This window comes from Mesoplodon bidens, assembly GCF_964165515.1.
Source record: "Mesoplodon bidens genome assembly, chromosome: 9".
Classification (NCBI taxonomy): domain Eukaryota; kingdom Metazoa; phylum Chordata; class Mammalia; order Artiodactyla; family Ziphiidae; genus Mesoplodon; species Mesoplodon bidens.
In genome coordinates this window covers 65,021,893-65,038,894 of record NC_138166.1, presented here as the reverse complement: position 1 = coordinate 65,038,894, position 17,002 = coordinate 65,021,893, and the positions used below count along the sequence as shown (strand labels likewise).

General features: G+C 34.7%; 1 protein-coding gene across 3 annotated transcripts in view; it reads right to left on the bottom strand.

The window, feature by feature from the left end:
- Window positions 1-2,243: 2,243 nt before the first annotated feature.
- SEPTIN7 (septin 7) overlaps window positions 2,244-17,002 on the bottom strand; it is a 108,151-nt gene continuing 93,392 nt past the window's right edge. For all 3 annotated transcript variants that reach the window (XM_081243911.1, XM_081243910.1, XM_081243909.1), the window contains exons 11-13: window positions 8,434-8,569; window positions 4,303-4,442; window positions 2,244-3,295 (exon numbers count right to left, since the gene is read on the bottom strand). In XM_081243911.1, the coding sequence (XP_081100037.1) occupies window positions 3,256-3,295; window positions 4,303-4,442; window positions 8,434-8,569 (316 nt within the window). In that variant the 3' untranslated portion in view covers window positions 2,244-3,255. The remainder of the gene's footprint in view (window positions 3,296-4,302; window positions 4,443-8,433; window positions 8,570-17,002) is intronic.

Below are 17,002 nucleotides of genomic sequence, written 5' to 3'. Positions count from 1 at the left end.
TCCACATTCCTAGGTCTTTCTCCAAGAGAATAAAAGGCACAAAAGGTGCAGAGTCAGAATCTGTAGGTTGTACTGTGACACTAAGCTAATGAGTCTGAAAAGCAGGAGTTTCTATCTCCTCAGCTTTCAAAATTACAACCTGAGCTACACAGAAATAAGCCATATGTCCGATTTATTATCAACTTCCCCAGTTACCGGTGAACTTCATAAAAACAATTAGATTTCCAGTAGGTGGCAGTAAAACTCCGCCATGTGGTGCCCAAGATGTTCACTGGCATTAGTGCATACTTGGTCAGTCTCACTTAATTAAAAAGATAGCATAGTGGTTAATGAGTGACTTCAATTATATAATGCCTCTGACAATGGAGACCAGGTATTGCCCGTTTTGCTGCTTACAAGCTGGCCTTTCCTTATGCCTTCCTGAATGTTATATGTATTGTGAATAATCACCTAACAGTTCTCAAAAATACACAGGCCATATAACAAAAAAGCCCTCAATATGCCTGAAAAGCTTGGAACCAACCTTCAAAAGACCCAGTCAAGTTGTATGGGTCCTATATCAGAATCAGATAAAACCTTAGGCATGACATGGATAAAGACTATTGAAAGTTTTCACTAGGGAAGTAGAATAAAGGTGACTTTATAAAGTTATCACAATGTACAGAATTTTTAAATGGCACCTATGAGAACCTTTTTCTGGAAGCAGCAGTACTTACCAGTTAGGCAGGTGGTCAATATAAACTTCCTCATTTTGCAGTCTCCAAATTCAGTAGGTTATTCTTAACTTCCTAAAACCAAACTTTTCTGGTTAGGGGTGTTAACCCAATCTCTCTTAACATAAGAACCAAACCAAACAAAAAAAACCCCTGCACGTTTACTTACAGTTATTCCTGAATATCTGATTCTGGTCTTGAAATAAAAGCCAATTTTTTTTTTTTTTTAAAAGCCATTTGCAGGGCTTCCCTGGTGGCACAGTGGTTAAGAATCCGCCTGCAAATGCAGGGGACACGGGTTCAAGCCCTGGTCCGGGAAGATCCCACAACTACCGAGCCTGCGATCTAGAGCCCGTGAGCCACAACTACTGAAGCCTGCACGCCTACAGCCAGTGCTCCACAACAAGAGAAGTCACCACAATGAGAAGCCCACGCACAGCAACGAAGAGGAGCCCCCACTTGCCACAACTAGAGAAAGCCCGCACACAGCAGCAAAGACCCAACGCAGCCAAAAAAAAAAGCCATTTGCACTATAGTATATTCTCCAATAGCAGAAAGCATTTTAGGATTAACAAAAGTTTTCCAAGACTAGTGATGGCCATCAAATAAGGATAAGTATTTACTGCAGTATTCTTTTTTTTTTTTTTGCGGTACGCGGGCCTCTCACTGCTGTGGCCTCTCCCGTTGCAGAGCACAGGCTCCGGACGCACAGCCTCAGCGACCATGGCTCACAGGCCCAGCTGCTCCGCGGCATGTGGGATCTTCCCGGACCGGGGCACGAACCCGTGTCCCCTGTATCGGCAGGCAGACTCTCAACCACTGCGCCACCAGGGAAGCCCTACTGCAGTATTCTTAAAATCACGTTTTTAATGCCCTATAAGATCTGGTTTAAAAATAGCACTCCAGGGTGAACTTATATGTAAAGTCAAGATTCTGTAAGGTGAATAATCTTCCTAATATGCTTTACACTTTATATCTATATATCTTTGAAAAGCAACAAGATCTTTCAAGCATACTGATTTGTTTAAACCCATCAGCCTCTGATGTAAACAAAAATATTGGCTAATCAGAAATATCAGTTACTTCCTTCTGCTTGGATCATTAATTTTAAAAAGTAACAGATATGGTGAAACTTTTTAAGGTAACAAACTGTGTTGCATTAATTATACTTAAAATATCATAAAGCATTTTGTTAAAATCTGTATCATTTGACCTTATAGTGAAAAGAAATTATACCACCCTCCTTCCAGTTAAAAAATTTCAGTCCAAGGACTTGTGAGTTCACCTGGGGAGTTGAAATTCTTTCTCAGAGAAATAACGTGTTAATAGGAAACAGAAATGAGTAGAGAGATACTATATCCCGTTAGTTAGAAAATCAGGGCGTATGCATTCTAAATGAAACAAACATACAAGAGAAAAGATAAGAGTTACAATCATGGAGGAGGCAAATTCAAGTTGAAAAGCTTCTTCCCAAATACAGTGTACACTCTTGTATATCAACTGTAGAATATTTAAGACCCCACGCTCAAGTTACATCACAACATTGTTTATTATGTGAAATTTTTACAATACAAACAAAAAAATACAGAAATGCAATATATGAATACAGCTAAATGCAGAATGGTGACTTTTTTTTCTTTTCAAGAGGCCATGGTTCCCATTTCTAGTAAAATAAAGAGACTGCACATAGGTAGAAATAGGTTGGTTGTTAGCTTCACAATTTTGCCTAGAAATGATCTATAAATGCATTTTTTCCCCCTGCTACTTACCATAAAGTGTAAAAGGGAATTAAGGAAAGTTTCCTTGTTGGTTCCTACCATATGAAAGATGCTATATTCTATTTTAGCAGGGCCAATATATGGAAAATACCTAAATTAAATGTTATTACAAAAATGAAGCGGTAATGAGATTCTGGCTAAAGAGGGCACTAAATGAGAATAATATATATTTAAAGAATCCAAAACAAACAAAAAAAGAGGTTGTTATAAAAAAGCTCTAGGTGCGTTGTAAGCATATAGGTTTTTTTTTTCCATGTGTATTTTTAAACAATGGAAGTGTCAAAAAATAGGGTCAACTGTGTTAGACTAAATTACATTATTGTATATGCTGCACTGAATGGAAATTTTGTATTATAATTCATAAAGAAGCATAGTTTGCATCATATTATGGCAATTTATCCTCAATGAAAACCTTCCAGAGTCCTTTTATTTTGGAATATCCTGTAAACAATCAAACTACCAGAACATGATTGTACAACAGTAATATGTTTTCTTGCATTAAATTGAAGACATCTGTTTAATAAAAAAAGAAAACATAGGAAAGGTACTTAGAGCTGTTAGTTTCTAAGTACACAACACCCTAGACAATTAAAGGCATCTTAATCTCCGTCAAGAACAAAAAATAATAATAATAATTTTTGTCATGCTGTTAAATCCATCATTAAGGATAAAACTGGTGCAAATTGGTCAAACGGATCCAACAAACACTGATGTCCAAGCTGGCATGTTGGCAACTAATATGTAACTGGTGGTCAAAAGAGGGTTTAAAAGATCTTCCCTTTCTTCTTGTTCTTTTCCAAGGTTCTAAATGATTAAAGGAAAATAATCAAAATGAGTGACCACTTTATAAACATAGATAACATATGGTAGCAATAGCTAAACCAACTACAACTGTGTTGGATTTTCAAACACTATGTTTTCATTTAAAAATTAGAAGATTTAAAGTTAACAATAAGGACAATACTAGTCTACAATATTATTTTCTTGGACAAATATTTGACAAAATTCCAAGACAAACAGTAAAAAACACGACAAAACCCCATTTTTAATATACAAGCACAATTTTTCCTAAATGAAACAGTGCAAATCAAAAAAGATCAACTGACATCAACCTGGGTATCCTTTTCTCCTACTGCCATTTGCATTCTGAAATGCTTCGCTTTTACAAAATATTTTCTTCTTCCTTGGGGAAAAAGTTAATAGAAGGATAGTGTTGAAAATCTTGAAAATGTTTAGCAGTGAGGGTAAACTGTAGAATCCTTAAAGGGATACAACTTTTCAGTTTTAAATGGGACTAATGAGGAAAAGAAGAAAACCAAAGTACAAATACTACTGATTTTTGTGTAAATTAAGAGTAACTAATTAGCTGCATTAGGAATTAGATATCCAAAATTTTATCTTAATGAAATAATTCAACACAATAAAGACATACCTCTAAATGTATAAAAGATCTTTGTAGCAGCGTTCTCTATGTTTGCCAAAAATTAAATACAACCATTATGTCCAACATTTGATGGGAAAAGGTAAGTAACTGATTATGGTGAGTCAACTGAAGAGAATGTTATGAAGCTACTAAATTATAATTATGAAGATTGTTAAGTCATGGAAAATGTTTACAGTGAAAAAAATACTGTTATAATAGACTGCATCCATCTATATAAAAGATTCATCCATGAAAATTATTTGTGCTTGGGATTTATGATAATGAATGATGTCTTTTTAAATGTTATTTTAATGTTTTTCAAATAAATAGGAAAATAATTCTTTAAAGCATTAATACACACATTTCTTGGGAATCTGATATTAGATACCTTGAAGAGTTCTGTTGCTCTAAAATACGTTGTTGGGCTTCCCAATTTGCTTTCTCATCTTCAAACTGACGACGTTTTTCCTCTAATTCTTTGTGCTGTGCTTCCAAATTCTTTTTCATTTGCTCATGGCGCCGTTGGAGCTAATTCAGAGCACAATATATAAAATAAAACTGTTTGAGAAATCAGGAGCAGAAGTACATTTCATCCAAGCATCCTAATGAGCATTCAGTTCTTATGCTATAAATTCAAAGTATCACCTGGTTTTAGCACTGTCTAATCTTTTAGCACTGTCTAAAATTCCTCTACCTATAGGACTTACCACCCAAAAGGCCAGTGATCAAAGAGAATAATCTTGGTAAACAGGGAAAAAAAGAGTACAATAAGCTACAGTGTGTAGCACTTTATAATGGGCATACCCTATCTTATCATCTCATTTTTCCTTACTCACAAAACATGTAGGAAGCTGGGCAGGGAAGACACCACTGCTCACACTTCATAGATGACCAAACAGTTGCAGAGTTTATGTCACTTGCCCAAAGTCATTAGCCAAAGAGTGGCAGAACCAGGATTTGAACCTGTCTTGTTATTCCAAGTTCAGAAAGCTGAGCCAAGTGAAAAGAAAGCAAATAGATGAGGATCTAAGAGTTACAAGATCACGGGATAAGGTCCCCGATTCTTATAAAGCAGTGGTTCTCAAATATCAGTCTTCGTACAAATCACCTGAATGCTTGTTAAAAATATAGAACCCTGGGGGCTTCCCTGGTGGCGCAGTGGTTGAGAGTCCGCCTGCCAATGCAGGGGACATGGGTTCGTGCCCCGGTCCGGGAAGATCCCACATGCAGCAGAGCGGCTGGGCCTGTGAGCCATGGCTGCTGAGCCTGCACGTCTGGAGCCTGTGCTCCGCGATGGGAGAGGCCACAACAGTGAGAGGCCCGCACACCGCAAAAAAAAAAAAAAAGAATCCTGGACCTCACACAGACATACTGAATTAGAATCTCTAGGTTTTTGTTAAGTCTAGAAATCTACATTTTCAACAAGCCCCCGTGATTCTAAAGCAGGTGGTTCTTTCTACATTGAGAACTAATGCTATAAAGAATGCTGGCTGAAAGGTGGAAAACACTCATGCAGAGTAACTGCAGAAACAAAGAGCTTATCTAATAGTTCATTAAATAATTCATTTAGGTGCTAGTTAATCCATTTCTGAGGAAAACAGTCATAGAAAAAAAAAACTACAACGAATAACTAAGAACTTTTTTTTTCCTAAGAACTATTAATATTAAAAACTTTCAGATGTCCAGGAACTATGTTTTATTAAAGACTGTATTACACCAATGAATTAACATCTTGAATTTGGATTGTAATTTCGCATACAACTTGTTTTCTTAATTACTTTGTAAACCCACAAAAAGTGACTTCATATTCATTCTCATTCCAAATTATTTCATGCAGTTCTTACAAAACAAAACCATCTAAAATATATTTAAGCAAACATGAATCAAATTTGAGGTAACACCTTCCTGATGATAGCAAACAAGTTACTAAGAAAATGTCAGAAAATAGAAGATAGGAAAATGCCTTTGGTTATTAAAAAAAAATGCAAGGGAATTATATACACACAATTCAGAATAGTCACCTCTGAGAAGGAGAGAGAGGGATACAATAGGGGAGAGACACAAAGGGGCCTCAAATGAACTGATGATGCCTTATTTTTTTAAGCTGGACCACAGGTTCACCAGTGTTCATCATTCTTTACCTGTACATTTCTGTCACATATACATATCTTTGTGTTAACTGCATGTAGGTTAAAAGTACAGGTCACAATCCTTCACTTCCTAGAAACCCTTGGGGTTAGATGTGTTTCATAGTTCAGAATTTTTCAGATTTCAGAAAGCCAATACTACTTAGAAAGGTCTATATACTCTATTTACAAAACAACTCCTGGGCTGTCTAAGGTAGCACCTATAACCAAACACACTATTTTTTGCAGTGAAGTATATAAATATTCACATCAAGTGGGATAAAACTATTAGTTCTATGTCTGGTTTTGCAGTTTTCTGAAACTGTGGATACATGATTATGGACTTGTCTAGTGATTAAGAACAAAGTTAAGTGTATTCAAATACTGGCTTACAGCTATGCAGCACAGACCAAGTTAATTTATCTTTCCGCTCATTTGAAAAAGGGAAATGGACAATAATATCCATCTTGAAGGGCTGTGGTATGAATTAAATGACATAATCCATGAAAGATGCATAATACTGTGCCTGATACACTGTGCTGCTGGATATTAGCAACTGTGTCCCAAACAAATATTTCTAGCACTTGAGAAAAAACAGTATTAAACAAGGTTAAATAGGTTTCTTCACCTATATATTTACATACTTATATGGCTTACTGAATTAGGAGAAACTTGGTGGAGATCTCTTTACAGGTCCTTTTAATGTTAATACAGATTCTATCCTTCAAAGAGCAGTTAAGTTTCGCAAAACTCTGTTTTCACCATTCACAGTAATCGTAAAAACTCTCAAAGGGTTCTATAACTACAGTTTTATAATTGTTTGTTTATAACATTTACTCTTAGGAGCAGGCCCTAAAATATGTCTATACCAAATGCAAATTCAACTCCTTTTAGATTTTCATCATAATCTCAAGGTGGAGATAATGCAGACTCTTGATTACTCCTGTTTTTATTCACCTTCTGATACGGATTTTCCAGATTATTTATTAATTAGTGAAGGGGTAGAGACTCGGATGGATAGATTTAATAAAAAGCTAATTAATAAAAAAGACTAAACTTAATCTCCTAAATGTCATCTTAATAACAGATGCCAGGGATGCTATTTCTGCAGTGCTTGGTAGTCTTAGACCAGGAGGAGCTATTCTGTATCCCCACTGAATTAAGCATATGATAAATATAACAACAGTGAAAGTTTTTTTTAATAAGACATTACATGAAAAGCCCAGTGATTTAAGAGAAATCTAATGTGGAATAAAAACATCTTCTCAAAATTACTGAATACTTTACTCCATGCATTCCATCTACTCAATGGATCAGAGTACTTTTGGTTATATATTTAGTCAAAGAAGGTTTATGTATTTTATGCAGTAATTCATTACAAAAGCAAAGAGACCAACTGTAAGGATCTAACAGACTAGATCGGAGTCTCCTTTTAATATATTTAAACACAAATATTATTATATTAGTGGAGCCATATATAAACACAGGGATCTCACTGAATTTTATCGTTAAAAGTAATTTTAAAAGTATTTCATATTAATGTCATCCCATATATTTAAAAGTAATTTTCAGCACAATGATAATAAATCTGTGCTGAGAAATTATACTGAAATTGTTGATTTATTTTGTGTTTACCTAGAGTTTCTTCTACTGCTCTTGGACATCAAGCCAACTACTTACCGTATAGATGCTTGTGTTAGTGTGTTTTTTTCTCCATCTTTTATTTCTTATCACTTATTGAAGGATATGTCTTCATGATCTTTTTGATTAATAGAAACTAAATATATGCCTCAACATCTAGAGAGATTCCAAGGTAGTATATCAGCTTGCTGGAATGCTTTGTCACCACCCTACCTGATTTTTGTAACAGTGGGAATTACGTTGACACTATATTACAAATAAGGCCCAACTCATTTATAAAAATCACATTTCTTCATTTTTTCCTCTGTCTGTAATTTACCTTGGCATGCCTATAGTTTAACTAAGGTTCTTTCTTTTTCATTCATATGCAAATAAGTCTGGTCTATTATTATTACACGTACGCTAGTTTTTATTCTTACATTAACCCAAAACTCTGATCTTTACTTTTCTTATATTGACTAGATGGAATGGCTTATAATTTCATTTCTTATAACTTGTTAATTATAGCTAATAAAATTTATTGTAAGTATTCTACTATGTCTTCCTACCAAGTATACTTGTATTCAAATACATATTAAAATATATATTATTGTAAACATAGTGCTTGCTTTTATTTTTCCATTTTATTGTTAGCGTATTATATTTGAAAAGATCTGGAGAAAGGTTATATTATCTATGAATTTTAATTTTATTAAAGGTACTTTTAAAAGGAATATTGTGCCTATAAAAGGTGAAAATATTAGATTGATTACCTCAGCTTCAGAGTCCTTCAGTTTTTGAACTTTTTCTTTGACCTTCATCTCAAACACCTGCTCCATCTCCATCTCCATCTTCTTCATCTTAGCTACATGCTCCCTTCTTTCTTCTTCCATTTGTGCAAGAGGGCTCCTGTGAACATTAAAGATAATCATTTAATGTCTAAAAATGAAAAGTGTAATACAAAACTCTGAAACAGTGATGAAAACAAATGAGCTGCTGTGTGCCATTACTAAGTTCTCTGCTGTTTTTTGAAAATAAGTTTCAAAATAATTTTTCAATTATTCTGACACCACCTTAAATGACATGGAACACAGATTTGACGTTTTATATATGAACATGTTAAAAATTCTCTAGAAACTTTAAAAATTTATAAATGTTTATAATTTAGAACTTCCTTCCATGAAGTTTCATAGCTAAACTTGAAAGTCTCTAGTGAATAATTATTATGAAAATAGATCTACCGAAGGCAACTATATTAGCAGAACGTTTCTCTAAACCTAATGCATATCAAATCTAAAGATAATACATAAAATAAACTGTAGAAGGAAAATGGAAAGGACACATTCCCTAAATACATTCTTAGAAAGGAAAACTAGAAGAAAATTACTTAATTTTGTATTTTAAACAAAATTTTAATGTGAAAAAAGGTATTGAGTTAATGAAGTCAATACACGTAGAATATTTTTAGTTCTACAATTTTCCAAGTGTTATAATCTCTCCTTTTAGACGACTACTGACATCACAATAATTCGAACCTATTTTGGTTACTGAATTGATATGCTAGAAAAAACTACCAGGCAATACCTAGAACACTCTTCGTTGAGGCAAGCAGAGTATTTCTAGGCCACTTAATGTAATTTTAATGCTCTTGAAAAATTCATTCCACCTACGTCAAATATTTTAGTGTCTTAAGTTTTAAAGATGGTCAGTGATCACACACACAAAAGAGAGTGAGAGAGAGAGAGCGAAGAAGCAAATGAATATCTTGACATTTCTGAAATGCCAAACAATAGACACAAGCAGTTAAAAGTAGTTCACTCTATTGACATTAAACTCCACAGGCTCAAACCTCTGCACAATTTTGTTCAAAATTTTCATGTTGAAAAATACTACAAATGAGCTTTATGTGAAGGCTAGTATATTTACAGACACAAGAGAATGCCGAAGTATCAGTAACCTATTACAGCCCCAGGGAGGAAAGAAAAGTGGGCTCTGTGGCTTTCACGATCTCTAAAAACAATTCAATACACTGGGACAACTTAAAAGAGGCAGGCCCTTTTCTGACTTTATTGATAAAACATGTTTATTTTGCCTCCACAAAAACAGGCTTTGACCATTTAATTGTACATATTAAATTGGTGAACTTTATCTCAATAAAGTGGTTAAAAAGTTAAATTAAATCATGGCTTAAAAACAAAGTCAGGCTTTGTATTTCATCCGTAACTTCAAGGCTAGTCACTTTAATCCTGATTTGACACACTCTTGATTATGGTGACTTCTCTCCCTACAAGGCTGAGTATTTTGACCATTACAACACTATTCTTCCCTCTCGAGGAGGAGGACAAGAGAGCAAGATGGAAAATATTAAATGAGCAACAGGACAGAAAGAACACTGGCTACTGATTTTTCTTAGCAAAAAGGAAGGACAAAGATGTGATGTACTGTTGTGACCAAAAGGATTTGTTTTTGCAGTTAGTTTAAGTTAGAACAAAATGTTACTTAACTAAAGGATATTCCTTCACCAAAAGAAAACTTACAAACCTTCGGTATGTCTTAACAATCAAACAATTAATCAGAAGTTCTGAAAATGAAAATAAACCAAACATTAACTTAGAAGAAGAATCAACATTCAAAAAGTGAGGTAAACTGAAATAAATTTTAAAGTGTAAATATCATTATTTCATTAAAAGCTGATAAGGCCCTTCATATTAATATATTTCTCATCTTTATGGCAGGTGTTTTTAATATAGGGGCCTTGGATCTCTTGCGCAGAGTGTCAATGAATGCCCTGAAATGACATACCAAATAAATGTGTGTTTGTGTTGTGTATTCATGCAAGCGTTTTTCCAGTGAGAGGGTTCAAAGCTTTTGTTTGATTTCTGTAAAACTCACTTTTGCCACTCCCCAAAACACTTTTAGGCTCTAGAAAAAAAATACTCTAATAACAATTTTTTAATTGACAGTCTTAAATAACTGAAACTGTATGTTTAAGCAACTTAGATTATCCAACAATACTGCTGCAATTTGAAAATAAATAAATATATTGTAAAAAATTATAAAAAACTAGAATTAAAGAAATAAATTAGGGCTTCCCTGGTGGCGCAGTGGTTGAGAGTCCGCCTGCCGATGCAGGGGACGCGTGTTCGTGCCCCAGTCGGGGAAGATCCCACATGCTGCGAAGCGGCTGGGCCCGTGAGCCATGGCCGCTGAGCCTGCGCGTCCGGAGCCTGTGCTCCGCAATGGGAGAGGCCACAACAGTGAGAGGCCCGCATACCGCAAATAAATAAATAAAATAAATAAATAAATAAATAAATAAATTAGAATTCACACAGAATTGAGATTTTCAATATATACTCTTACTTATAATAACCTATCTATAAAATGCTCATTTAATTTCATCCTTGGGAGGAATAAGTCAATCCATATAAATGTAAAGAATCTGCAGTATAATTTGCACATGAAAAGACTAGCACCTTACCAACAGTAAACACTGTCATCTAGATTATTTAAATAACTCTTGGAGGAAAATAGAAGACTGCAGAGAAACATGTTATGATGTTTTGAAATTTGCTTTTAAATTCAAAATTTAAATATTAAAAATCTTCACATACTAAAACTGCTTATGTCTTCCGAAAAACAAGTAACCTGCCGTCAACTGTATCATATCTAAAAGAACAAAAAATACAGAGACTTAGCACACTTAAATGACACGAAAAGCAGCAACTAAAGGCAAATCCACAGATTTCACAATAAAAGTATGTGCCCTAAAACAAAAGTTTATGGCCAAATTTGTTGAAGCTAGTTAATTTCTTTTCCAAATTCTGTTAGTAATCCCTATACCAAATCATTATGAAAATAAATAGGCTGTGCGATTATCTTCTGACAGCCTGCTCAAATTTCTAAACTTATTTAAATATGTATACTTTCAAAGAAATTAGCAATATTTCACATTTGAGATACTTTAAGCTTTTCAGCCTTGTAAAACTACTGGACTCCTTAACCAAATGAATTGATATCCAGTATTATAAGAAAACGGTTACATGTATCTAAAATGAATTTTTGGAAGCCTCTCACCAGTCAAAATGATGTTTCAAATCTCATTTTTAAATTAAGTAGCACCCAAATTCTAGTCATTTTTATTAAAGTGATATTCAGAAAACTGTAACACAAAATTGTGCGTATAATGTAGAAAATGCAGGAAAAAGGATCACTTTTAAAAAAATTAACTTTATTTTTTATAAAGCAGTTTCTTATTAGTTATCTATTTTATACATATTAGTGTATATATGTCAATCCCAACCTCCCAATTCATCCCACCACCACCACCACCCACCACTTTTCCCCCTCTGGTGTCCATACGTTTGTTCTCTACATCTGTGTCCCTATTTCTGCCCTGCAAACCGGTTCATCTGTACCATTTTTCTAGGTTCCACATATATGCATTAATATACGATATTTGTTTCTCTCTTTCTGACTTACTTCACCCTGTATGACAGTCTCTAGATCTATCCACGTCTCAACAAATGACCCAATTTCATTCCTTTTTATGGCTGAGTAATATTCCATTGTATATTTGTACCACATCTTCTTTATCCATTGGTCTGTCGATGGGAATTTAGGTTGTTTCCATGACCTGGCTACTGTAAATAGTGCTGCAATGAACTGGGGTGCATGTGTCTTTTTGAATTATGGTTTTCTCTGGGTATATGCCCAGTAGTGGGATTGCTGGGTCATATGGTAATTTTATTTTTAGTTCTTTAAGGAACCTCCATACTGTTCTCCATAGTGACTGTATCAATTTAAATTCCCACCAACAGTGCAAGAGGGTTCCCTTTTCTCCACACCCTCTCCAGCATTTGTTTGTAGATTTTCCGATGATGCCCATTCTAACTGGTGTGAGGTGATACCTCACTGTAGTTTTGATTTGCATTTCTCTAAAAATTAGTGATGTTGAGCAGCTTTTCATGTGCTTCTTGGCCATCTGTATGTCTTCTTTGAAGAAATGTCTATTTAGGTCTTCTGCGCATTTTTGGATTGGGTTGTTTTTTTTATATTGAGCTGCATGAGCTGTTTATATATTTTGGAGATTAATCCTTTGTCCGTTGATTCATTTGCAAATATCTTCTCCCATTCAGAGGGTTGTCTTTTTATCTTGTTTGTAGTTTCCTTTGCTTTTACAAAAGCTTTTTTTATTAGGTCCCATTTGTTTATTTTTGTTTTTATTTCCATTACTCTAGGAGGTGGATCAAAAAAGATCTTGCTGTGATTTATGTCAAAGAGTGTTCTTCCTATGTTTTCCTCTAAGAGTTTTATAGTGTCCCATCTTACATTTAGGTCTCTAATCCATTTTATTATTGTGTACAGTGTTAGGGAGTGTTCTAATTTCATTCTTTTACATGTAGCTATCCAGTTTTCCCAGGACCACTTATTGAAGAGACTGTCTTTTCTCCATTGTATATCCTTGCCTCCTCTGTCATAGATTAGTTGACCATAGGTGCATGCGTTTATCTCTGGGCTCTCTATCCTGTTCCATTGATCTATATTTCTGTTTTTGTGGCAGTACCATATTGTCTTGATTACTGTAGCTTTGTAGTATAGTCTGAAGTCAGGGAGTCTAATTCCTCCAGCTCTGTCTTTTTCCCCTCAAGATTGCTTTGGCTATTCGGGATCTTTTGTGTCTCCATACAAATTTTAAGATATTTTGTTCTAGGTCTGTAAAAAATGCCATTGGTAATTTGATAGGGATTGCATTGAATCTGTAGATTGCTTTGGGTAGTATAGTCATCTTCACAATACTGATTCTTCCAATCCAAGAACATGGTATATCTCTCCATCTGTTTGTGTCATCTTTGATCTCTTTCATCAGTGTCTTAGAGTTTTCTGAGTACAGGTCTTTTACCACCTTTTGTAGGTTTATTCCTAGGTATTTTATTCTTTTTGTTGCGATGGTGAATGGGATTGTTTCCTTAACTTCTCTTTCTGATTTTTCATTGTTAGTGAATAGGAATGCAAGAGATTTCTGTGCATTAATTTTGTATCCTGCAACTTTACCAAATTCATTGATTAGCTCTAGTAGTTTTCTGGTAGCATCTTTAGGATTCTCTATGTATAGTATCATGTCATCTGCAACAGTGACAGTTTTACTTCTTCTTTTCCAATTTGTATTCCTTTTATTTCTTTTTCTTCTCTGATTTCTGTGGCTAGGACTTCCCAAACTACGTTGAAAAATAGTGGCGAGAGTGGGCATCCTTGTCTTGTTCCTGATCTTAGAGGAAATGCTTTCAGTTTTTTACTATTGAGAATGATGTTTGCTGTGGGTTTGTCATATATGGCCTTTATTATGTTGAGGTAGGTTCCCTCTCTGCCCACTTTCTGGAGAGTTTTTATCATAAATGGGTGCTGAATTTTGTCAAAGGCTTTTTTTTTCTGCATCTATTGAGATGATCATATGGTTTTTCTTCTTCAATTTGTTAATATGGTGTATCACACTGATTGATTTGTGTATACTGAAGAATCCTTGCATTCCTGGGATAAATCCCACTTGATCATGGTGTATGATTCTGGAAAAAGGATCACTTTTTGTCGTCACATTTCAAATGAAAGTTTTTTTATTAGGTGACTAGAAAAACCATTTAAATTATATCATTACCTGCCTGCTTTTTAATGAAAACTCTTCTTCACACACGTAGATAAGCTAAAGCTTATAAACTTAAACTTGTCAGAGAAATTTAAAGCAACTCAGTCAAAAAAAATGAAAAGACCTGGTAAAAAATTTTTTTAAAAAAGGCTACAATATAACCTGAACAGCACATTAAATCCCCAAAGATATAACTTAGCTCCTTTTAGGGATCTATTCAAGGGGTGACAGTTCCTGAAAGCCATCAGATGACTTATCCTTTTCATGTGACCAACAATAGAATCACAGCAAGGACCACACTTAAGGCTGACCCAGTAAGGCCCTACTGTGGTTGTTTTACATGACCCACATTTTGAGTGTAATGGAAAGACAACCACATTTCATTTAAATTATGTGTGGTCTTTCCTGAAGAACTCATTAAGCAAGTACATTTACATATTTTTGCTTCAGTGGTGTGGTAGGTATACAGACATGTAGCAATTTTCATACAAAATTTTCCAAAGGAATTTAACTTAAAACAAGAATTTCAAAGACCAACAAAAATTTCCAAACATTCTGGGAAACAACAGTTACCAGCATTTTATTTTGCCAAGTGAGAGTGTTAAAAATAAATGTAAATAAAACAATACTATCATTATATTTTCATGAAAGGACACATGAACAAGAGTAAAAGATATAACTGAATAAATTACTTTTTTTTCAAAAAATGGGACAAATTTCAGAAAATTGTCTTTATATCTCTTTAGACCAATGAAAACTTTGTCATGTACCAAAAGAGTTCTGAGGATTAGCCTTTAGAAAACCTGTATTTTTAGTCATTTATAGGAATTCAGTTATCCATAGAGTTTTCCCAAGACTACAGATGGAGAAGGCTGTAGAAAACAAAAATAAAATTAACATATGGGAAAGAGGTAACTCCAACCTGACCACCTCAATAAAGCAGAACAGATATAGAAATAAAGTGAGTCACACAATTTTTTTGGCTTCTCAGGGCATATAAAAGTTATGTTTACACTACACTGCAGTCTATTAGATGTGCAGCAGCATTATGTCTTAGAAAACAATGTATATACCTTAATTGAAAAATATGTTATTGCTGAAGAATGCTAACCGTCATCTGAGCCTTTAGTGAGTCGTAGGAGGAACATCAAAGATCACTGATTACAGATCAACATAACAAATATAATAATAATAAAGTTTAAAACAGCAGTCCCCAACCTTTTCGGCACCAGGGACTGGTTTTGTGGAAGACAATTTTTCCACAGACTTGGTGGGGGGCGGGGGAGTTGTTCAGGTGGTAATGCAAGCAATGGGGAGCAGCAGATGAAGCTTCACTTGCCCACCGCCCACCTCCTGCTGTGCGGCCCGGTTCCTAACAGGCCATGGACCAATACCAGTCCATGGCCCGGGGGTTGGGGAACCCGGGTTTAAAACACTGTGAGAATTACCAATGTAACACAGAGACATGAAGAAAGCAAATGTCAGTGGGAAAATGGCAAAGACAGATTTGCTTGATGCAGTACGCCACAAACTTTCAATCTGTAAAAAAAACATTATCTGCGAAGTGTAATAAAGCAAAGTGCAATAAAACAAGGTATGCCTGTAAAAGATGTAAGGAAGACCACAAAGGAAGAAGCAAGTAAAACTTTAAAAAAGCATGTTGAACAAAAAAGGATACCTCTCCCCTTATTGGGGATTACTTTACGAGATCTGCAATCTTGACATGGTTAATTCTCCACTTTCCTTTACAACCTTGTTGAATCTCTTTTAATTTGGAACCTGACCTCCCTTTCTGTTACTTCTAACCATCCTCCACCCTCTGGACAGGGGTGGGCAAGATATACTCTCCCTGAGGAAAACAGATGACTTGATATTTTCTTTGCCAGACACAAGTAATACCTGAACAGCTGCTAAGAATAGAGCTCACTTTTCCAGACTCCAGCCTTGAGACAAATCAGTATTTGATGAGACAAGCTCAGCTATGTTTCAGATTTTAACCATATAATCAAAATCTTGGGTTTTGTCCCCAGCTTTACTGAGATATAATTGACATATAGTATTGTCTCAGTTTAAGGTATACAATGTGATGTCGAGGACCACTAACATAACAGAAAGGCACATTTTGAAACATATAAACCAAATACCAAATATTTTTATTTTTAACCCATGGTTCAGTACACTCTACAGTCCATCTGAAACTGTCTCCAAAAATTAAATATAAGATAAATTAATCTACTTTATGCTTAACATTAAAAAAATTAACTTATATTCTAAAACGAAGTATAATTAGCACTCTGTGGAGCGTACACTGCCAAAGGTTAATGTAACTATAAATTTTAAATAGATGTATATCTGTATGTGTAAGTATATGTCTATATATTGTATAAGAACAATTAAAAAACACAGGTCCATCAGCAATCAGATGAATAAATGACCTTATTCACAAGTTTATTTCTTTCTCAAATTCCCTGCAGATGCTGTTTTAGAGACCATATGAAGTAATAAACAAAGTGATAAAATGACCACTTTTTTTTTTTAATGACCAAAGTTCAGTGGTCTTCAAACTGAGGTCTCTATTTATATGAAGAGAGTTACTTGAGTCTGTGCAGTTTTAAGAGAATCAATTTCCAGATCCTCAACTTCCATACAAAGTTTTGCCTAAAGTGATCTGCCTGAAAATTATCAAGTTAACAGAGAGTCCATTT